The sequence below is a fragment of the Chiloscyllium plagiosum genome, unplaced genomic scaffold (genome assembly GCF_037043375.1).
Source record: "Chiloscyllium plagiosum isolate Xiang-an unplaced genomic scaffold, Cpla_swu_hap1 HiC_scaffold_1, whole genome shotgun sequence".
In the NCBI taxonomy this organism is placed as follows: domain Eukaryota; kingdom Metazoa; phylum Chordata; class Chondrichthyes; order Orectolobiformes; family Hemiscylliidae; genus Chiloscyllium; species Chiloscyllium plagiosum.
The window spans coordinates 7,144,483-7,169,468 of NW_028270139.1; the positions used below are offsets into that span (position 1 = coordinate 7,144,483).

The following is a 24,986-nucleotide window of genomic DNA, read 5'->3' on the forward strand; positions in this document are numbered from 1 at the left end:
CAAAAAATATAGTTTCTGGTCATTCTTCTGTGAGGGATCAAATTTGCTGTTTAGTCATTGAGGGTCAGCTTTTATTGTCACAGTCATTACTGCAGCCATTTCTAAAACAGACTGTAAAGAAGGATACATCAGAGAGTAACTGCAGAAGTTGCAGATATAATACAGTTTAAGCGCACAGAATCTGGTCTTGAATGTCACTAAGGAATCTGTGATATCATTGCAAGTCTGTTTTATTTATATAATTAATCTAAATCTGAATTAATCTAAAATTGCTAACCAAGAAACTATCTCTGTAAGATGTAATCAAGAGTTACAGGGAAAAGGTAGCAGAGTGGAGTTATCAGATCAGCCATTATCTGACTGAATGACGGACCAGACTCAATGGGTCGAATGGCCTACGTCTAAGGCGATCAAGGGAAGAGACTTTTTTTTTGCTGACTGCTTCCAGAGCGCAATGCTGAGGTCACGTTGAAGTTATGCACTCACGGGTGTGGATGCAGGACTTGTAAAAGCCACCTACACAATCATAGGATGCTTGCAGTTCAAAAGGCAACCATTGAGGCACTTGTCTCTGGAGAGCACATCACCTAGTCCCATCATGCAACGCAGCTAAGGCAGGCCTGCGGGGGAGCTGACCATATTGGACAAAAACAGAAGTCAATGCTGTCAGCAAACATGAGGTCGCTTCAACTTTAAGCGTCTTGTCGTCCTCATAGTGGCTACAAACTGAGACAGACGAGGAAATTGGTGGGAGGAGAGTTGGCTGAAAGATCAAGACATACTACTCAGTAAGATTTCTAGAGAAAGAATGACCATTTCAGAGGAGAGGACGTGGAGGCCAGTCAGTCTTACAAAGATGGCCTAGCTGAGGTAACTGAAGAAGTGACTAGTTGGAGGATCATGGCAGGAAATTAGGTGGAACAGCTTTGATAGGTTAAAGAGACAAAATCTCTTCCTTGAGGTGTGGGAATCCAGAACTAGAGGGCAAAGGTTGAGGGTGAGAGGGGAATAATATAAAAGAGACCTAAGGGGCAACTTTTTCACACAGAGGGTAGTACGTGTATGGAATGAGCTGCCAGAGGATGTGGTGGAGGCTGGTACAATTGCAACATTTAAAAGGCATATGGATGGGTAAATGAATAGGAAGGGTTTGGAAGGATATGGGCCCGGTGCTGGCAGGTGGGACTAGATTGAGTTGGGATATCTGGTCGGCATGGACGAGTTGGACCGAAGGGTCTGTTTCCGTGCTATACATCTCTATGACTATGACCTGCAAGTATAGACTGGCAGCCATGAAGAACGCAGTGATGTGGATGCCCTACACACAGTGACTCAGGAAGGAACAATGCATGCATCATGCCAGACTCCAGAGCACCAGAGTCAGTCACTATTGCTTGCTGACAAGTAATGATGGTGTGCTGAATGCATGTAGCAGGCCTCCCACTGCCACTATGAAGTCTGTAGAATGTGGCACACAGTCTAATGCTGGCTTATACAGGCTGTGTTCTCAGCACCTTGTTGATTAGCTGTGAACTATGGGTGATATACTGGCAACAGCAAAACAAAGTCATTAATGCCCAATAATCAACTGAGTGGCTTTGACAGGTTGGCAGTGTCTGTGGGAATGAAGGTAATCATGTACACAAGGGCCTTCTTATGGTGAGGTAGCTGGAACCAGACATCCCAAGGTTCTGCTTCAAGGATGCGTTCAAGTGTGACAAGAAGATCTGCTGTAGCACCCGGGAGTCATGAGTCGATGGAAAAGAGAAATGACGACACCTCCTGGCCTGGTATGCACTACACATCTGTCAGTGGTGACTGCAGTTGAACAATAGCATGAATGTCAAAAGTAACAATTGACAAGCTCACTTTCTGGCACTTGTTGCAGAACCTGCCTCTTGAGGATTGACCTTATCGCCATCAGAAAAGTTGCATCAGGCCATGACACCCCCATCCAAATGGATTGCTTGGGATGTGTCCATCGTCTTTCACTGATGTGTTGACATTGTCCCATCTATGAATAACAATTGTTAGAGCACATAAGGCCATTTGACCTTTCATGCCATACTAGCCCTTGGAAGGAACAACTTATCTAATGCCACACCCCAACTTCTCCATATGGTCTTCCATATTCTCTCTTTTCAGGCAATAATCTAATTCCTTCCACAATGCCTCGACTGAACCTGCCTCCACAATACTCTCAGGCAGCGCTGTCTAGATTCTGGTGGCTTGCTGGGTTAAAATGCTTTTCCAATTAAGAGAGATGAAGGCTAGTACGGCAGAAGTAGGTTTGGTTAAACAGCATTTACAGTGATGGGATGGTCTCCACCTGGAACATGCTGCAGCTAGTGTTCTTGCTTCAGTAGAGAAGATTTTAAATGAAATAGTGAGGGCAAGGGATCAAAGATTTGAGACCAAGAACTGGAAATGATAAACACACCATGACAGGAAGGGATAGAGAGTACAAATCTAAGAGTCAAACAACAGATAAGGTTAAAGGTTATAAAAACAATATAAGGATAAAACGAAGGAAACTGTGATGGCATGAGGCTGTAAGAGATTAGGGACCATTACTTAAAGGGATGATGAACAGAAAGCATCCAAAGAGCACACAGGTGAATTGCAACAATTTTTCTTTCTTGGCTGCTCCACAAGTAAAACCAGAAAGGTAGCCAAACGATGGTTAGGAGGGAAATTAGAAATAGTACTGGATTTCAGGAAGAGGTAGACAAATTGGCCAGGAGAAAATAACACCAGGTCTGAGGAGTGGGAGCAGCTTAGAATCCAGGAAAGGAGAACCAAGTGATTAATTATGGAAGGGAGAACAGAGTACAAGAGTCAGCTTGCTGGGAACATGAAAACTGACTGTAAAAGCTTCCAATAGGAATGCAAAGAGAAAAAGACTGGTGAAGACAAATGCAGTCAGAAAAAGGGGAATTTATAATGGGAAATCGACAAGCAGCTGACTAACTAAACACAAGCTTCACAAAGGAGGACACAAAGAACATACCAGAAATGGTGGGGAACACAGGGTTTAGTGAGGAGAAGAACTGAAGAAAATCAATATTGATAGGGAAATGGTACTGGGGAAACTGATGGGATTGAAAGCCAATAAATCCCCAGGGCCTGATAATCTACATTCCAGAGTATTTAAGGAAGTGGCCCGAGAAACAGTACATGTATGTACTGAAGATTCTACAGCCTCTGGAAAAGCTCCCAAGGATTGGATGATAGCTAATGTAAGATGTCTTTACAAAGGGAGATAGAGAGCAGGGTGGAATTATAGGCCAGTCAACATGACATCAGTTTAGGCAAAACACTACAATCCGTTATAAAAGATTTAATAGCTGAGCACTTGGAAAATAGTGGCAAGATGAGACTGAGTTAGCATGGATTTACAAAAGAAATTAATCTACTGGAATTCAAGGATGAAACTTGAAAACTGAAGAAGGGGAGCCAGTGAAAATGGTTTACTTGGATATTCAGAAAGGTTTTGACAGAGTGCCACATCATCTTGTAAAACTTAAACATATGGGCTTGCAGCTAGTTTACTGAGATGGATCGAACACTTGGATGGCAGATTGGAAACAAAAAGAGTAGGAATAAATGGTTCTTTTTCCAGATGGTTGGGAATGTCCTGGGGGCACTGCTGGGATCAGTGCTAGCAGCCCGGCTATTCACAGCAAATATTAATGATTTATACGAGGGAACTAAATATAATACATCCAAATTTGCAGCTGACACAAAACTTGGTAGGAGGGTGAACTGTGAAGAAGATGCAGAGATATTTCAGTGTGATTTAGACAAGCTGAGTGAGTGGGCAAATGCAGTATAATGTGGATAAGTGTGAGGTTGTTCACTTTGGTAGCAAAAACAAAGCAGCAGATGAATGGCTTCAAACTGAGAGAGGGGAATGTGCAATGAGACCTGCGTGTCATCACTGAAGATAGGCATGAAGATGCAGCAGGCAGTAAAGGAGGTAAACTGGACATTGGCCTTCAAAGTGAGAGGATGAGAGTACAAGGACTGCAATCATACGGTGCCTTGATGAGACCCCACCTGGAATTCTGTGGACAGTTTTGATCTCCTTATCTGGGGAAACATGTTCTTGCTATCGAGGGAGTACAGCCAAAGTTCATCAGACTGATACCTGAGATACCAAGACTGATGTATGAGGAAAGGATGAATCAGTCAGGATTATATTTGCTGCAGTTGAAGAGAATTAGGGGGAGTCCCATAGGAATCTATAAACTTCCGACAGGATTAGACAGGCTAGATACAGGAAGGATGTTCCTTATGGTGAGGGAATCTAGAACCAAGGGTCATAGCCTAAGGATGCAGAGTGGACTATTTACGATTGAGATAAAGAGAAATGTTTTCACCCAGAGAGGGGTGAGCCTCTGGAATTTGCTACTACAGAAATCATTTGAGGCCAAAACATTGTATGATTTCAAGAAGGAGCTGGATATGGAAGTTGGGGTTAAAAGGATTAAAGGATATGGAGGGGGAAAATCTTGAATAGACGACTGAGTTGGAGGATCAGTCACAATCGTAATGAATGATAGCAGACTGGAAGGGCCAAATGGCCTACACCTGCTTCTATCTTCTATGTTTCTCTGTAAAGGCTCTATATCTGAATGCATATAGTATTCAAAACATAACAGATGAACTGAAAGCAGAAACAGAATTGAGTAACAACAATTTAGTAGCCATCACAGAGACGTGACTGTAGGATGACGGGAACTGGGATCCAGGATCCTGAGGAGTACAGGACACTTAAAAAAGACAGGCAAGTGGGAAAGGGTGAGGTGGAGTTTTTGGTCTGAAGTCATAGTATCGGCACAACAGAGAGGGATAACGTAAGTTTAGGAAACCAAGCTGTAGAAAGAGTTTGGGTGGAAATGAGAAATGGCAAAGATAAGAGTCACTTGTGGAAGTGGTGTATGGAATCCTAACAGTAACCACATGGCGGGGTGGAGCATGAAGGAGGAAAATAACGAGAGCTTGAGACACAATTAATTAATGACCTTATAGTGGAGGCACCCTCTTGATAGCAAATTTACATAGACATTTACATGAAGTTTGGAGGACAGAGACGTAGACCTGAGCGTATTGTTTTAAAAATTAAGTTAGGGTGATTAGTAAATGAGCGCACGAAAGCAGTGTTGGGTAAATTGTTAGTTTATACACTCAGGTCCACTTCTCTCTCCCTCAAACTTCATGTAAGTATCCCCATATTGTGGTTCAAGGATACATCAATAGAGTGCAATTTCAGACAGTTAAGGGGATCTTTCAGAAGATACGGCATAGATACTTTCCAACTAGTAGAAATAAAACTTTCAGGACAGAACTTCCACCAGTGGTTAACTAGAAATACTACCTACGGAATCAAACTAAAAAACAGAATATTATTGTGTAAAGTTGAGTGGCAGGTCAGAACACTGCATGGAAGATTGAAAAAAAAGCAAATGGTTAATTGAGAGGGAAAAGTTAAGAATATAATAGAAAGCTAGCCAGAAATATGAAAATAGATAGTCAGAGATAACAGATATACTTTAAATATTTAGAGCTGAACAGGTTTACTATAGATAGAGTTAAGAGGCATTTGGATGGGTATATGAATAGGAAGGGTTTGGAGGGATATGGGCTGGGTGCTGGCAGGTGGGACTAGATTGGGTTGGGATATCTGGTCGGCATGGACGGGTTGGACTGAAGGGTCTGTTTCCATGCTGTACATCTCTATGACTCGATAATTAATAATGGGAAATAAAGAAATGACAGATTAATCAAACAGGCATTTTGTAGCAATCTTCCCCTATAGAACACACAAATACCATCCCAGAAGCAGCAATAAATAAGGAAATGGAAAGGAGGGCAGAATTCAGGAAAATCACCAGAGAAGTGACACTGAGCTCAGAGTTGGAGCTGCAGACTGAGAGGAACATGAGGCATGATCATCCTCATCCCAGGGTCTTCAAAGAGCTGAGATGGTTGATACTTTAGTTTTCCAAACTCCCTTGATCCACGGACAGCCCATGAGATCAAACGATAATCAATGTCGTTCATTTAAACATCAGGAAAGGAAGACAAGAAGCAGGAAAGTACAAGCCTGTTAGATTACCATCTGCCACAAGGGAAATGTTAGAATTTATGACTAAAGCAGCTATACCAGGGCACTTGGGCAAATTGAAGGTAATCAGGGCAGAGTGAACATGGTTTTAGGAAAGGAAAATCAAATTTAATTGACCTTTGGAGTTCTTTGAGGAAGTAACATCTGTTGTGGATAAAGGGAAATAGTGCATGTGCTTTACTTGAATTTGCAGAAGGTATTTGATAAGATGCTACACCAAAGGTTATAACAGAAAGTAAAAGCTCATGGTGCTGGGGGTAGCATGTTCATATGAATAGAGGATTGGCTAACTAACAGAAAGCATAGGGTTGGAATAATTGAGACTTTTATAGGTTGGCAATTTAATGGGATTGATGCTGCACCTCAGCTGTCAGCAAATGACTTAGATGAAGGGAAGGAAGAGTTGGCTGCTAAATTTGTTGATGACACAAAGATAGGTGGAAATGCAAAGGGGCTACGAAAAGACATGGGTGGGGGAGGCGTATTCATTGATTTTCTGTGTCATTTGTGACTCCTCAAATAATGAAACAATCCAGGCCCAAATGCAGCAAGATCTGGACAAATTGCAGACTTGGACTGATAAGTGGCAAGTACCATTCATACCACACAAGTAGTAGGCAATGACCATCTACATCAAAAGTACATCCAACTACCTCCAGCTGACATCAAGTAACATTACCAGAACTGAATTCCCCTACAATCAAAAATAGAAACTGTATCGGCCAAACCATTCACATAGTGGTGATGCATTAGCAGGTCAGAGATTGGTAATTGTATGGTGTGTAACTTATCTGTGTTACCCAAAGCTAGTCCACTATCTACAAGGTAGGACAGTGATAGGATACTCCCCAATAGCCTGGATGCAGCTCCAACACACAAGTTCTGACACCAGTCAGGACAAAGCTACCCATTTGACTAGTACTTCGTCCATTATCTTAAAGGTTCATTCTGTCTACCAATGCGCAGTGTGCATCCTTTCCAAGATACATTGCTTCACCAAGAGGCCTTGGACAGTGCCTTTGAAAAATGCAATCTCAACCATCTAGAAAGTCAAGGGCAGTAGATTAATGGGAACATGAGCACCAGCTGTAAGTTCTTCTCTGACGCATACACGCATCCAGATTTGGAATTATATCCTTATACCTTCACTGATGCTGGTTAAAATCCTAGAACTCTCTTGTGAATAGCATTGCCTGGACACTTACGTCCATGGAATACTTACACTGGGCACGGTGGCCCAGTGGTTAGCACTGCTGCCTCATAGCCCCAGAGACCCAGGTTCAATTCCTGCCTCAGGCGACTGACTGTGTGGAGTTTGCACGTTCTCCCTGTGTCTGGGTGGGTTTCCTCCAGGTGCTCCGGTTTCCTCCCACAGTCCAAAGATGTGCAGGTCAGGTGAATTGGCCATACTAAATTGCCTGTAGTGTTAGGTAAGGGGTAAATGTAGGGGTATGGGTGGGTTGCGCTTCGGCGGGTCGGTATGGACTTGTTGGGCCGAAGGGCCTGTTTCCACACTGTAATGTAATCTAATCTATTGCTGCCTGATAGTGATTAGACATAGTGACAAATCAGTCCAAAATCAAGACTTTTGTTTCAATTCTGTCCCCTGCCAAAGTTCTTTTTTCCCTCATCTAAATGTCATGGGCCAGACCAAATCCCCTCAAAACATATCAAGGAGATAGCCTAGATCGTACCTGATATCTTACTTAAGGCAAGTGTAAGGTGCAGCCTTCTTAACATGATTCAATTGATCAACTGCTAGGCTTTATGCAAAACACTTTATTCTTACACCACAGTTAAAATTCAAACATTACTTTAAACTCAATGGAATACTTAACAAAATAATATGTTATTAACTACTATTCATCAACTGTTCCAATATAGCAGCATCCCATAAACACACCTTGGCAAAGGTAAATTCAGCAAAACAGATTTCCCTCACTTGCTATCAACTCCAGTCCAGGAGAAAGAACACCAACAGATTAAATCCAGCTGCAGAGAGAGAGAAAGATCTATCTAGAAGCTTCAAATCCAAAAACCCTAGCTGCAACAACTGAAAGCAAAACTAAAACCCTGGGTCTGTGTTTGCCTGACTCCACTCACCCATGTCTAATTTTTGAAAACCCAAAGATATTTACTCTGCTTTCCACGGAGTAGACCCCTCAGCACCATGTTTACAACCTCTCCCTTCAAGAGTAGCAGGACAAATCCTTCTTGAAGGCACACATTGTCACACAAGGAAGATATATCTTGTATCTTTACTTCAAATATACGCAGCATTTTATAGTTATCCGTGTTGTACTTTCTTTGGCATTGATCAGGCGAAATGAAACCATTCTTTATTGACTAACACTTCAGAAGCCACATTATTTCCTAGTTTCAAGTCTGAGGTCATCTGTGAAATTAACCAGTTTTCACAAGACTGTGATGGCATGTCAGCACAAACAGATGATGGGTACGTTTCTAGGGGAGGGGGGTGAAATCAACATCAATTTACACAGTCCTCTGGGATTTTTATTTAAAACTACAATATTGGTGAGATTCCATAATTCTGGAAAAGCCATAAATCACTTTGACTGTAACATGTAATGCATAAATAATATTTATGACCAAGCACATTTACTTTGTGAAGATTTCTAAAAATTATAAACAATTGCAGAATGGTTGGGTGGAGTCAATTATTTGAACAGTTATTACTTAACGACAGTAATTTCCATTGAGGATAGAAGTGGTAAATGACAACATAGTATGTATAAACAATACTGATGTGGCTGTCAGCAGGTCTGAGGGAAAATACTAGATATAGTTCAAAGAAAGGAATTGTACAAAACAGATCAAATGATGTGTCTTTTATCATGTCAGTTTAAAAACAAGAGAAACACCAGGAAGAATTACTTTAATGAGGGATAGTTATATTTGGTGATCGAAAGGTTCAATTTTTAAAACATGATAAAGAATCTGTTATGTTCATTCTACAACATTAATGCATTGTCATTAAAGTACTGAAGATGCTGGAAAAATGAAATACAAAGTGCTAAAGAAACGCAGCAGATCTGGCAGCATCTGTGGAGAGAGAAACAGAGTTAACATTTCGAGTCTAATGATTCCTCAAGGTTCAGAAGAAGAGTCATATCAGGCTCAAAATGTTTCTCTCTCTCCACAGATGTTGCCGACTTTCTCCAGCACTGTTTCCCTTTAATGAACTGTTATGTCTCTTTGTGGATTTGTACTTCTCACTGCCCAGTACGTAGGGAACTTCAAACACACTTTTTAAAAAAACTTTAAAAAGACCGCAAATAAGAGAGTTATTTTAAGGATAGGTACACTCCCCTGTCTCAAGAGGAAACAAAACCAACTTTCAAGATGTTGGCTTAATGTATTTTCTTGGAACTAACTCAAATGGCAGTTATCAATCGAAGGGATCTTTCAAATACAAAGACACTAGCCGTCTGAAATTCTGAAGGTGCAAAATCCAGAACGCGATTTATATAATCACCCATTTTATTTTGAAAAAGGACACGTAACAGGTCTTGTTATGCAACATATTACATGTAGCGACACCATTACTTTCTGGCTGCTTTTGAAACAGGAGATTGTTCTATAGGTACAGCTCCAACAGAAAGTCTTCAAATAAGCTGCAAGGCTCTGAGTAGTGAAGGTAATAAACAGCAACGCCTTGAGTGTGGGAGAAAGACTCCCACTAATTAGTCCCAACTTTTAACTTCATCTGAGAACTAACCAGCTGGATATTTGACTGCAAGTAGCCTTGTAATAGAAATCTTTCCTTTTAAAGAACTTCACTTCAATGGAGGCATTAGCCCATCTACGAAAGCATTAGCCCAGTCATAAGAGACTGAGATAATCTTAAATCATAATTGCACTGTTTACATTAATCTGCATCTAATTTTTGTGTATATAACTGAGTGTGTGTAATGACTGAGCGAGATAGTTAAATATTAGGATAATCGTGTTAATAGATAGTATTTCTTATTGTTAAGATTATTGGGATTATTTTATTGGAGAATCACTCTGAGGGTACGAAAACATACATCCCTTACATACAAATATATCAATCTTAGGCAGTAAAACAAAACTTTTTCAATCCTCTTTGAGCATCTTACACACCTCAATTACATTGTCCCTCATCCCTCTAATCTCTTGCGAGTATCTGCCTGAACAGTACAATCTCTCCTCATAAGACAAGCCCTGTCATCCCTAGAATTAATCTCGTCAATATTTTATGAACAGCCTCGAATGGGGTTATATCCACCCCTGAGTAAGAGGTCCAAATCTGTATGAAGTATCCCAGATGCTGTGTCACCAATGTCTTGTACAGTTGAAACAACATCTCCGCACTTGCATACTCCATTTCTTTAACAATAAATGCTAAAATTCCATTTGCCCTCATTACTTTCTGTATCTGCATGCTCGCTCCCTGTGATTCACACGTAAGGACATCCAGCTACCTCTCCTCCAAAGCATTTTGAAGTTTCTCTCCATTTAGACAATAAGTTGCCTTTTCACCTTTCAAACCTAAATGGCTACCATATCACCCATGTTACATGGATCTCTAATTTCCTGATTTATACCATGCTCAACATGATGGCTACAGTTTGGTGGAAACATGGAAACAAACCCCAATATTTAATGCCCCTTGTTGCTTCTTGGCTCCACCACAACTGAATTATCCAAATAATACTTTCTCTTGTTAATGTTCTGACCCTGTGTCCCAAAGAGTGCTATCCCCTCCCTTTCCTTGTTGCCTATCCCTCCCGAAATGCTGATTATCTTTGAATAGTCAATTCCCAATATTGGTCACCCTGTAGCCATCCTGTACTAGGCAACTATAATGTCAATTAAATCATTCCCATTTATCTCAATTTGTGCATTCAAACTGTCAATCATTTTGCAAATTCTACTTGCAGTCAGACAGAATGCCTTAAATTCTGTTTGTTTTAAACTCTATTCTCTAATCTGATCCTATTTGATATTTGCTGTTGCTTTCTCTGTCACTATTTTTGCTTTCTACTTTCTTTTACCTGTTCTATTTCCCTTGAAGCTGAGTTCTCTGTCAGGTTGCCACCCGCTTTCAATCTAGTTTAAATGCTCCCAAACAACACTAGTCAATCAGGAGAAAGTGAGGACTGCAGATGCGGGAGATCAGAGCTGAAAGTGTGGTGCTGGAAAAGCACAGCCAGTCAGGCAGCATCCAATGAAAGGCTTATGCCCGAAACGTCAATTCTCCTGCTTCTCGGATGCTGCCTGACCTGCTGTGCTTTCCCAGCACCACACTCTCGACTTGAGCACTAGTCAATTTCCTCCTGAGAATGTCAGGCCTGACTCCACACAGCAGTAGTAGCCCATTTACAGTGTACTGTACTTCATTAGCATTCGCAGGAAATTAAGGTGAGGTGACTCTGATCATTACACCATGAAATAACTCCACAGAGGCCAGTATCCCATCATCAAGTCGCCCTTTATTGACATGTGGTAAATCCCTGACTCTGGCACAGCCTCAGCGTCAGCATCCAGAGTCCAGAATGTCTGATGCTCCTTTTTTTTAATCTGTTAGCCAGGGGTCGCTAATTGGATCAGATTAACAACCCCATTCAGGGAACTCAGATTCTGTGAGGTCCAGCTGACTGAGTCTGTTCCAATCACCACACACCATTTCAAAATTTCCTAGGATCCTCTGCACTGTTCCATTACAAGCTTCTGTAACAGGGACAACTCCATTATCATAACTCCTCTTCACCCATAAATTCACTGTCAATGTCTAATTAACACTACTCTGCTCTCCCACTGAGTTCACACCAGAAAGACACTGATGATCTACTAACAGCACAACTTAGCCCAGTTATGATCAATGTCCATTAAACAGGAAGTATTTATATAGTGCCTTTATAACACACTTCCCTAATGCAGAAATAATTCTGTTTCAATATTCTAGCTGCCCAGAAAGCTTCCTGTTGCACGGAGTTGCACATTTAAACCTGTCTAATGTTAGTATTGATTAACTGACCTCTCAGCTGGCAATGATGACAGACATCATTCTTAACATACTGCATTGATCCAAATAGTTGATTCTTTCAGTTTTTATATAAATAAATACACTCATTGCACAACAATAGGACAGGTTATTAGTCGGAAATCGATTTAGGAATAAACATAAAATTGATCTAAGTAAGGAGTTAGAATGACTATCAAAGAGTATGTAGTTGCAGCTGCTCTGAGGTAGGGATATTTGAGAAATCGATTCTAAAATAACTAATTGTTACAAAGAATGCTTTAAAATGTTAATATATGGAAACTGTTTCACTTCCTTGAAGTGAATTTCCCACCAATATCTGACAGCAAATCTTTGTCCACAGTCGTTGGCCTCACCATTTTATAATTGCCTCCATTCTCTCTGGTGTATTTAAATCAACTTCCTGAAAATATTGGGTTGCACCTAGCAGTGAAAGCAAGCACTGGACACATTGAGTTTGAGGCCAATGTTCAATTGCAGGACTATAATATTCTACCAAATCCTTGGTCTAAAACGAGAATGAAGAATTAATGCTCAGGCATCTGTTTCTCCACCAAGTCAAACAAAAAGAAATCAAGGATTCAATCACGTCTTGTGAAACACTTTTTCTTAAAAAAAAATGAATATCACTCAAAAACTAAATAGTGGGCAAATTCATGAATTTAGGAGGCTGAATTCAATCAGAGTCGGTAGAGTATGGATAGCCCCATGGCATTAATTTCCTAAGCCAATGCCAATACGTTATTTCTATGGAAAGTCTGAGTAAATAAGAACAAACTATACCTCACTAGTTCTGATAATTTCAACGATAGAAACAAAATGGAGAACTCACCTTTTCATAATTTTCGATTAGAATTTCCACAACGATGTTCTGAAACTTCAGGTCCATGATAGCAGCAACCGTTTCCTCCCGTGCTCGCATTAGTGTTGGCCCAAACACAACACCAAGATTTGCAATGGTCATCAAGTTCTGTTTTGAATTATTAGATACGCTGGAGAGAAGTAGGAAAAATCACTAACATTGATTGTGGAATTTGTGTAGCAAACTTCGCATTATCTACATGAATGACGTGGGAAGATTTTCCTGTATGTGGTGGTACCATTATGATTGCGAATGCTAATAAACTGATAGCACTGACTGAAATGACTATTGCGAGACAAAACTCAAGTCATGTTACCTCATCAGTGGGTTCACCGCATGGATCCACTACTGACAACTAAACAAAAATCTATTTTGACTGACATAACTGAATAACATCAAGTGATGAATGCATGCATACATTCAATTAGATTAGATTAGATTACTTTTTTAGATTAGATTACTTACAGTGTGGAAACAGGCCCTTCGGCCCAACAAGTCCACACCGACCCGCCGAAGCGTAACTCACCCATACCCCTACATTTACCTCTTACCTAACACTACGGGCAATTTAGCATGGCCAATTCACCTGACCTGCACATCTTTGGACTGTGGGAGGAAACCGGAGCCCCCGGAGGAAACCCACGCAGACACGGGGAGAACGTGCAAACTCCACACAGTCATTCGCCTGAGTCGGGAATTGAACCCGGGTCTCTTGCGCTGCGAGGCAGCAGTGCTAACCACTGTGCCACCGTGCCGCCCATAATGATTGAGGTCCACCTGTTTCTTCATTCTAATTACAGCCATGTTTTGGAGATTAAGTTCGTAAAAAGGAGATGGCAGGACAAACAATTAAATACTAATCTTTCTCAATCATTAGTTGCACAGAAGGTGGTAAACTATTTTTTGATTTACCAGGTAATGGCTTAGAATTCATAAATGGGAGTTTTGTTTTTATTCAAGGCTTTGTTGTAGGTCGTAGCGTTATTTGCTTGTCTCCGTGAGTGCTCAGGTCAACCCATAGTAGATACTTGCTGAGTTAGCCAGGGAGGTATAACCAGCCATTGGGGTTGGTAAAACAGGCATCCATTGGTATGTTATAAGTGGTCATGGTATTCATGATTTAACATGGAAGGTAAAAGGACCACAGAGGATGGTGGGGGTGAGTGTTAGAGGGCCTAAAGTCTTATCACACAATTAAGTTGAAGTCCCAGAAAATCAGGTCAGGCCCTCCAATCACCCAGCCCTTGCGTGTGAAGACTGTGATACTCTGTGCTGGTTTTCTCCTCCTGTGCATCTTCGTCAACAAGAAATATTTGGGCTTGAGTCTCCCAAAGTTCCAGAAAAATTTTGCAGGGACCAGGTTGCAAAACTGTGCTGTTAACTGTCATTTTACTTCCAAGATGAAAGGGAAAGATAAGCACTTCTACCTAATATGTTTCACATGGCCATGGCGAAGAAGGAAGTGGAAGCCATTTTGACGATCAGGTTAAAGTTTCCCCTCAAATCAATAAACACCACACAGAGCAGAGTTTTTGTGTGGCAAGCAGAGAGAAGAGGCTCCGAATCACAGCCAGATATGAGAAGGAAATGGTCTCCAGTCAACGGGATCCATCATATAACCTTCAACAGAATCTGGGAGACTAGTTCCACATAGCCATAATGAGTAACCAACATTGGAACATGCTCTACTGTTGCTGGTGGATTGAAAGAACAGTCTCTGGAAACTGAGGAAAGCACTGTGAGACATTCACTCAATGTCACTGCTTAGCAAAATGGAGATACATTTGGAAACCATTGGAAGCTATGCGCACCTGTAGACTATTTGCTCAAAGGACTACAAATAGTCAACATGGCTTTGTGCGTGGGAAATCATGTCTCACAAACTTGTTTGAGTTTTTTGAAGAAGTAATGAAGAGGATTGATGAGTGGAGAGTGGTGGACGTGATCTATATGGACTTCAGTAAGGCATTCAACAAGGTTCCCCATGGGAGACAGGTTAGCAAGGTTTGATATCTTGGAATAGAGGGAGAAATAGCCAATTGGATACAGAAGTGGCTCAAAAGTAGAAGGCAGAGGGCAGTGGTGGAGGGTTGTTTTTTAGTCTGGAGGCCTGTGACCAGTGGAGGTGCTGGGTCCACTGCTTTTCGTCAATTACATAAATGATTTGGATGTGAGCATAGGAGGTATGATTAGTAAGTTTGCAGATGACACAAAATTGGAGGTGTAGTGGATAGCCAAGAAGGTTACCTCAGAGTACAATGGGATCTTGACCAGATGGGCTAATGGGCTGAGGAGTGGCAGATGGAGTTTAATTTAGTTAAATATGAGGTGCTGCATTTTGGAAAGGCAAATCAGGGTAGAACTTATACACTTAATGGTAAGGTCCTAGGTGGTGTTGCTGAACAAAGAGACCTTGGAGTGCAGGTTCATAGCTCCTTGAAAGTGAAGTTGCAGGTAGATAGGATAGTGAGGAGTGCATTTGGTATGCTTTCCTGTACTGATCAGAGTATTGAGTACAGGAGTTGGGAGGTCATGTGGCAGTGGTTATGCCACTGTTGGAATATTGCGTGCAATTCTGGTCTCCTTCCTATCGGAAGAATGTTATGAAACTTGAAAGGATTCAGAAAAGATTTACGGAGGAACCTCAATTATCCGAAGGGCACGAGCAGGCATTATTGCATTTGATTAATCGTATGCCAGATAACTAAGTTTAGCCAAACATCGAGACCTTGCGATCTTGTCAGATAATCCAATAATCGTATAATCGAATGCTGGATAATCGAGGTTCCTCTGAATGTGGATGTTGCCAGGGTTGGAGGGTTTGAGCTATAGAGAGAGGCTGAACAGGCTGGGGCTGTTTTCCCTGGAGCGTCGGAGGCTGAGGGGTGAGCTTATAGAGGTTTATAAAATCATGAGGGGCATGGATAGGATAAATAGACAAAGTCTTTTCCCTGGGATAGGGGAGTCCAGAACTAGAGGGCATCGGTTTAGGGTGAGAGAGGCAAGATTTAAAAGGGACCCAAGGGGCAACTTTCTCACACATAGGGAGGTACATGTATGGATTGAGCTGCCAGAGGAAGTGGTGGATGCTGGTACAATTGCAATATTTAAAAGGTATCTGGATGGGTATATGAATAGGAAGGGTTTAGAGGGTTATGAGCCAAGTGCTGGCAAATGGGACTGGATTAATTTAGGATATCTGGTCGGCATGGACGAGTGGGACAGAAGGATTTGTTTCCGTGTTGTACACCTCTATGACTCTAATTCTGTGCAGAGTAAAATGGGTGGCAAAAATAAATGGAATACATCATTTTGTTTTGTCACCTATGAAAAGAAAACCGCATTTAATCATAAGCACCTTCGACGCTATTAGATGCAGATACGTTTTACAATGTCAGATTTTTCTGGGTCATTCTTTCAACAAGCAGCCTAACGTTCAAATCTCTTTCTTAAAATTATGGATCTCTGTGCCCAAAGCCAAAGGTCACTTGTTAACCAAAGGAAAGTGGAAGGTTACGGGATGAGAAAGATTGGTCGATATAGTTTTGGAAGACAACCTCTAATTTGTTCCTAGGCCCCGTTTGCTGCCCACTTGCAAAATCCGTGCACTTTCAGACTTGGGATTACAACTGTGTTTGCCAGGGTTTCCCAGTACAGCCCTCCTTCTTGTCAAGCTAACTAAACCTCAAATGTAATTCCCTCTCCGTACTCCACCAGCTCAGCTAGACCAGGTTCACCTCTGATAGAGGTTAATAACTAAATCCCCAGATTAGTGAATGCATGCTCATTACAACCTCAATTAGCATTCATTTTTAGGAAAACAAATTTCAACTTCACTTCATGGACATTGACACAAGCAAACATCAGCAAATGCTTGAAATTCTGTTACACACTAATTGTTACGTGCTCAGCATGTGAGTCTAAAACAAGCACTTCTGTTGCCCAATATTCATCAAGTGCCAACACTTCAAATGGGCTCAGAATTTAAATATTAGGGCATAATTATGAATGAAATATCAGTGTATTCAGCCAAGTAGCTATGTCAGTATCAAATATTATGTTTCTCGTTAACACGGGCAAACAAGGAGTTGCTCATATATCATATGAGGATGACACAATAAAAGCAATATATTTGAGGAATAAGACAGATTTTCCAATGGTCCGACAGTCATTCTGCCCAGTGTACATGGGAGGTGCACATGGAGATCCCACCCAATCCCCAGTGTGACATACTCCAAAGGACTTGCCTGGGAAATTGGATTTTCCATGGGGCAACTCATCCATTTCTTGAATTCTCCGAAAGTTTCCATTAAAATCAAAGGCATTGAAGGGCACCAATGAAAGTAAAGCAAGTACTCACTCAGCAAAAGTTAGACCACTGAATACCTGTGCAACTATTCAACTGACCCCATATTTATCTCACATACCCTTAACCACACCTCCCCACAGAGACCGACCTGACCTCCCCACCCCAATTGGACCCACCCCTGCCAAGCCAACTTCTCCCACCCTCGTGACCCGTCCTAAACTCTGCATCCCTTACCTTGCACCGCTGATACTCTATTCACTTGCCACTCCAGCCGCTACCCAGCTGGTACCTAATCCCTTACCCATCTGACAGCCTGTCTCCGCCTCCCTTACTAACCTGGTAATTTACCCAGCTGCCCCTCGACTAATCTAGCAATGTATCTCTCCCTCTTCTACAATCCCTACCCCGGCACTCTTCTCCGCTACTATCCTGCTAAACCCAGCACCCAAATCCCCCACTCCACTCCCCCCACCCCCAACCTCCCCGCACCCTTATGTCACATTTGCCTTACTGTTTGACAGCAGTTGTCAAAGGGGTTACCTGGACCTTTAAATGCTAACTGCTGTGAGATGGGGCGTGATAAAGAGCTGGCTACATTACCAAGGTACACTTACTGCTGCACCACACTCACTTGGCTAAATGCTTGATGAGAATGTCCAGCATCTCTCGATTCTTTTCCGGAAGTTTATGGATGAGGGAATGAATTGGTTTGGTTCTGGAATCTGGGCTGGCACATTCTGTAAAAATGCAACAACAGCTCTTGTTAAATTGCAAAGAAATGCATCCTGATTTTATTCCTAAAGGGTTGAGCTCTAGTTTTGAAGATTATGGCCTCTTTGTCTGGACACTCTCGCCAGAAGAACAAGTTTCTACACAAATAAAAAAACCTGAATAGAGCATCCTTCAACCCTTTAAAGGCAAGATAATAAACATCAAACATTACAATAAACAGGTTTTAATTCTGATGACAGTTTCCTTCCCTTGATCCTCGTCTCTAGTTCAGTATTGTCAGATTGCAAGTCCAATATCTAGTCCTGGGTGAACTTGAACTTCTTTCAGCTTAATACTGAATCATTTGAAGTCAATACCTTTGACCTGATCATAAATTCTAGATACCAATTCCATCCCTTTTTCTGTTTCAATTTATTCATTCTATTTGGTCGTGAACTCAGCTTCTAAATGTATTAAGTTCTCCTTCATGAAAACCAAGTTTTTTGTTTTCCACGAAGTGTTTCACCAGATCTGAGCGTCACTGTGTGTTGTGATTGATGCAATCATCATCATTGAACATCCCCAGTTTTGACTTTATGATGGACAGCAGATCATCACTGATTGTTAGGCCTAGGACACTATCCTAAGCAACTCCTGCAATGATGCCCTGCCATTGTAACATAATCTGCCTCCACCCATTTTCTGCTAAATCCCTCATCTGTGTTTTTGCCATGAACAGATTCCAAAGCTCTCCTGGTAAACTTCCTACCTGCTTCACTGAAATGGCAAATCCATTCAAAACCCTGCCACTCACAATCCTAGGAGAAAGTGAGGACTGCAGATGCTGGAGATCAGAGCTGAAAATGTGTTGCTGGAAAAGCGCAGCAGGTCAGGCAGCATCCAAGGAGCAGGAGAATCGACGTTTCGGGCATGAGCCCGAAAGATTCCTGAAGAAGGGCTCATGCCAGAAACGTCGATTCTCCTGCTCCTTGGATGCTGCCTGACCTGCTGCGCTTTTCCAGCAACACAGTTTCAGCACTTACAATCCTACTTGCACACCAAACTTCACTTACTCATAGCTACTGCTTTGACCTAGAATCACTCGGTGTTCACAACATTGCAAATTTGAAAGTTTCTTTCTTTTTTATCCACTCATTCTTCTCAATGTACAATTCTACACACATCAACCTGCCCAACAATAGCTCAATGCTTAACCTTTTGCCCGATGTTAGTCTCTCAAAGACCTGGGTATATTCAGGGATTCACACTCTAAGTCAGACATGTCACCCTGACATCTTTGTGCAGAATCAAGCGCACCTCATGTATCATATACATGTACATTACGAAAACTGTGGAGCAGTGAATTCAAATTGAATACTTACTGGCTAGCAAGATGAATTCCCCGTGCAACTTGTAAGTCATGAGGGGCTCTGGTAGATTTCTAGAACATTTACAAAATTAAAAATTAAATAACAGTCTAAATCAACTGTTTATTGATTAATGTAACAAGTATTGCTATTTGGTGTATGATGCTCAGATAATTATTTTCACAATGTTGAACCTCTACTGTTTTAGGAGAGTGTCCAATACCAGTCTCAAACCAAGTCTTCAACTAGTTTATCCTAATCTAGATAAACATGTGATGAGACTTATCTAATATATTTTACGTCTGGATTAGGAATTTCAGAGAGAAAAGGATAAAAATGGTTCTCTTGTTGTGCAGTATTACAATCAAAAATTTGAATATTTCTTATTCAAAGGGCATGTACATTGCTGGAAAAGCACAGCAGTTCAGGCAGCATCCGAGGAGCAGTAAAATCGACGTTTTGGGCAAAAGCCCTTCATCAGGAATACAGCTGTATTCCTGATGAAGGGCTTTTGCCCGAAACATCGATTTTCCTGCTCCTCGGATGCTGCCTGACCTGCTATGCTTTTCCAGCACCACTCTAATCTAGACTCTGGTTTCCAGCATCTGCAGTCATTGTTTTTACCATGTACATGGCTGGCAAAGTTAACATTGTTTTTCATCAAGGTGGTGATGATGCAAATGATGTTGGTGCACTTGCAGTGCCCTGAGAAAAGGAACTCCAGGATTGTGACCCAGCGCCAATGAAGGAATAGCAATAAATTTCGCAAAGGGCATACATGGCACAGACTGCTTTGTGCCATGTGTCTTTCTCACTGGTAGAGATTACTGATCTTGAAGGTGGTGCAAAAGGAGTCTCAGTGAGTTAATGCATTATAGCTTGGAGATGACACACACAGCAACCACTGTGCACTTTGGATGGAGTGAGTAAATGTTTACGGTGGTATATGCACATCAATCAAGTGGGCTACATTCTCCTGAATGCAGTCAAGCTTCTCATCTGTTGTGGAAGCTGCATTATCGAGATAAATGAGGAGTATTCCATCATAGTCCTGACGTTGTTTGGAGGTGGTAAGTTTGGAAAGTCAAGTGAGTAGTCAATCCTGCATTATGTCCAGTCTCTGCTTTTGTAGCTATATTAATTATGTAACTGGTCCACACAGCTTTCTGGTTAACAGTAGGATGCTAAGATGTGAATGATAGAAAATGTGGTTATAGAAATACACCTAAATATTATTAGGTGGAAGATAGTCATCACCTGGCACCAGAAGGGCACATATCATTTGCTATTTATCAATCAAAGCTTGATGCTGTCTCGTTCTGTTGCACACAGATACAGCCTCCTTTATTATCTAATCAGTTGCAAGCATAAGTGAAGGCTGTGCAATTATCAGTGAACAACCCTACTTCTAATCTTATGATGAAGGGAAGTTTAAGGTGCTTGAGTCAGCACACTCCTGCAATGTCCAGCAATGACCGATTTCCACAAACAATCAGCTGTCTTAGTGCTCAGTGTGAAGAATATTCCACACAATTCCCAGTGACATCCATCTTTCCTGGGTTTCATTTTAGTTGGTGGTCATTGGAGTCAAAATGATTTACTTGATGACAAGGGCAGTCACTGACATCTCACCGCTGGGATTCTTTTGTAATGTCCATGCTTGAATCAATGCCACAAGGTGGTCAGCAGTGGAATGGGACTAGCAGAATCCAGCCGGCTGCAGGTTATTGATGATTACTTGAAAGGCTGTTGATGAGAATCATCAATGAAGTGATGGAAGTTACCTATAGGCTTACTTTGTACTTTGTTGGGTGGATGGCAGAGGTATGGCTGTACTGGAACAACTTGGTTACAGCTACACTAAGTTTAACTGCACAGGATGTCAGCAAGACATCTTCAAACATGTAACCAGTGTTGTGTCAGTGTGCAAGCGATCAAGTGAAATGTATCAGACTCGTATCTGCCTGAGGAGAACTTTGGCAAGATGCCTAGATGTATCATCCAGTCCACATTTCTCACTAAAACCAGTGACAATTCATCCAGCCTGGCCTTTTGCACATGCGCTGGATTCTGTCAAGGCTGAAACTATGATTGTTCATTCAGGATCTTCCTCCCATTTGTTGTCTGATGTCTACCACCATTTATAAGAGGATGTCTTAGAGTTTTGTTCATTTCTTCATTCATGTGATGTGGGTGTCACCAGTTTGGACAGCATCTATTTCCCATCCCTAATTGCCTAGAGGGCACTTAAGAGTCCACCACAGTGTTGTGGGTCTGGAATCACATGAAGGCCAAACCAGGTAATGCCCTTAAAGACATTAGTGAACCACGTGGGTTTTCATTGACAATCATCAATGGTTTCACGGTCATCATGAGATTCTTGTTTCCAGATTGCTACTGAATTCAAATTCCTCCATCTGCCATGGTAGGACTCAAATCCAGGGCCTAGAACATTACCGATTAATAGCCTAGCGATAATAAAGAATACAAGCATGGACTACTTTCTAAACGGTGAGAAAATTCGTAAAGCCAAAGTACAAAGGGATCTGGGAGTGCTACTCGAGGTTTCTCTAAAGGTAAACATGCAGGTTGAGTCCGTGATTAAGAAAGCGAATGCAATGTTGTCATTTATCTCAAGAGGGTTGGAATATAAAAGCACCGTTGTGCTACTGAGACTTTATAAAGCTCTGGTTAGGCCCCATTTGGAGTACTGTGTCCAGTTTTGGTCCCCACACCTCAGGAAGGACATACTGGCACTGGAACGTGTCCAGCGGAAATTCACACGGATGATCCCTGGAATGGTAGGTCTAACATACGAGGAACGGCTGAGGATCCTGGGATTGTTTTCATTGGCGTTTAGAAGATTAAAGGGAGATCTAATAGAAAGTTACAAGATAATACATGGCTTGGAAAGGGTGGACGCTAGGAAATTGTTTCCGTTAGGCAAGGAAACTAGGACCCGTGGACACAGCCTTAGAATTAGAGGGGGTAAATTCAGAACAGAAATGTGGAGACATTTCTTCAGCCAGAGAGTGGTGGGCCTGTGGAATTCATTGCTGCGGAATGCAGTGGAGGCCGGGACGCTAAATGTCTTCAAGGCAGAGATTGATAAATTCTTGATGTCACAAGGAATTAAGGGCTACGGGGAGAATGCGGGTAAGTGGAGTTGAAATGCCCATCAGCCATGATTGAATGGCGGAGTGGACTCGATGGGCCGAATGGCCTCACTTCCACTCCTATGTCTTATGGTCTTAATATCACTAGGCCATCGCCCTGCTTACAGAGCTTTGATCTGACACGTTGATGTTTGACTGCGCCACTGTAACTCAGCATGCAGTTTACAACGCAAGTAGTGCTATGTTATCCTGGCATAAGCCAGTCTGAGAGCTGTGTGCTTCAGGGTTCAGGCTGCTCCACCAGTAATGTAATTGGTCAGGCCTAATTGATAATGGACAGTGAAATCCCCCATTCAGAACACATTTGTAACCGTGCTACTCTCAGCTCTTTCTCCAAGTGGTGTGCAACATAAGGGAGTTGTACGATATTCAGCTGGAGGTTTCTTCGCCACGCTTGCCTGGATCCCACGACATTTTGTGGGTCTGGATTCTGTATTAAGGGCTCTGTGGGTATGTCCTACTGACTGTAAACCACTGTGATACCACTTCTGATAGGTTTACCCTGCCCCTGGAAACATTCCATATCAGAATTCCACAACAGAAGGATTAGGATGCGATTGTCAGATCAGATTTCAAAATGTGTAACTGACATTTATAAGGAAGTCACACATTTTCCTCACTTTTGAAAGCTGAAGTTTGTGTTTTCGTGCAGTCGAGAACTTCAGTCATAACCATGTCTCAATATGAAACTCCTCGAAATAGCCAAGAATAGAAAGGTATTATATATCTGCTTACCGTAAATATTGTTTCAGTGCACTGGTGATGGTCTTTGTTTCCCATTCTAGTGAATTGTGCAGATCCAGATCAACACAAATCTTTGGATCTAGAAAATCAAAAGACATAAATTTACCAGGATAGAGATCTGGTTGTCATTATGTAGGGAAATCACACGATTAGCAATAATCTGGTGGCCTGACTAACCACAGTGCCACATACTGCACCTCCAGGAATACTGTAAACTCAAGGACCTGCAAGTTATTACCAGTGGAGAAGTTATGGCTTTTGAGATAGTTTCTTAGAACAGCATGATCTGGAACCAGCCAGACAGCAGGCTTTACTAGATTTGGTATTGTGTAACATGACAGGATTCATTAAAGATCTCAGGGTAAAGCCACCTTTGGGAAGCAGTGATCATAGAATGATGAAGTTTTGTGTCTAGTTTGAAAGGGAGAAGAATGGCTCTGAGGCAAGTATTGTAAATGTGAGTAAGGACAACGAAGAAGGCATGAGAGCTCAGCTAGGTGAAGTGAACTGGAATATTACACTCGGAGATGGAGCAGGAGAAAAACCATTTAAAGGGACATTTCAGAATCCTCAAAATAAATACATTCCTACTATAAAGAAAAATTCCGAGATGCAGACCCACCATTCATGGTTAAAAATTAAGGAAAGTAATTATGGAAATAACATATTGTACAAAGATGGCAGCTCAGATGACAAGTCAGAATACAAAGAACAACAAATGATTAAAAGGCTCATCAGGATAAACAAGTGACGTTGTTTCTGGGCTCACATCACATAGATTTCATCCTCAATCCCTTTCAAACATTCTCTCTTTTTAGCACTGTAATATTCTCCTTAATCAACAACACTAATACCCTCAGCTTTCCTTTCATTTCCTTTTTTTTCCAAATACCTTGAATTCAGGAACTTTTAGCACTCAAGTCTGGTGATCTATTTTTGTGCCAGGTCTTTGTGAAGGCTACATCATGATATTCCAATATGGCCAGCCACACCTGCAGTTGACTAACCCTCATTTGATTTGCTTGTTTATATGCACGTGTAACCATTTGAGTTTGACCCTTATACAAAACTCCAAACAGTATTGGAAGCATTTATCTCACTGGCTTGAGAGGCAGTCAATGACATTTTCAGCTGTTGGAAATACTTTTCCATCCAAAATGCTAGCATCCCTCATCTCAGACAACAACAACGTAAGAACTGTTTCCACAAATGATTGTGAGGGTAATCAGCATGCTTGCCTGGATAAAATTAATCATGCCAACAGACTGAATAAGCTGGGAGTAATTCTGTATGCAGCAGAAGGTTGAGGACATATCTAGTAAAAGAATTCAAAATACACGAGGGGTTTATTAAAGTCGATAAGGAGAAACCTTTCCAGCTGATAAGCGCACAAACTGAAGATAATTAGCAAATGAACCAGAGGAACATTCCTGTACATAGCAGGTTGTTGCAAACTGGAATGTACTGCCTAAACGTGTGAGAATTGCAAATTTACTAGCAACCTTCCAGAGGTAAGAGGTGATATACTAGAAAATAAAACATTTGCAGGATTGGGAGAGAAAGGAAATAGCCCTTTCAAAGTGTTAGCACTTCACAAGGAACTAAATGGAGGAAGGCTCTACAATTCTATCAATTTCCTCCATTTTAAAACTCTTATCG

At 41.5% G+C, this 24,986-nt stretch overlaps 1 protein-coding gene across 3 annotated transcripts in view; it reads right to left on the minus strand.

The window, feature by feature from the left end:
* Nucleotides 1-24,986, minus strand: part of arhgap10 (Rho GTPase activating protein 10) — a 194,810-nt gene that overhangs the window by 39,577 nt on the left and 130,247 nt on the right. For all 3 annotated transcript variants that reach the window (XM_087974804.1, XM_087974745.1, XM_087974859.1), the window contains 4 exons: nucleotides 23,319-23,406; nucleotides 19,423-19,481; nucleotides 17,961-18,066; nucleotides 12,991-13,150 (listed from right to left, as the gene is read on the minus strand). In XM_087974804.1, the coding sequence (XP_087830930.1) occupies nucleotides 12,991-13,150; nucleotides 17,961-18,066; nucleotides 19,423-19,481; nucleotides 23,319-23,406 (413 nt within the window). The remainder of the gene's footprint in view (nucleotides 1-12,990; nucleotides 13,151-17,960; nucleotides 18,067-19,422; nucleotides 19,482-23,318; nucleotides 23,407-24,986) is intronic.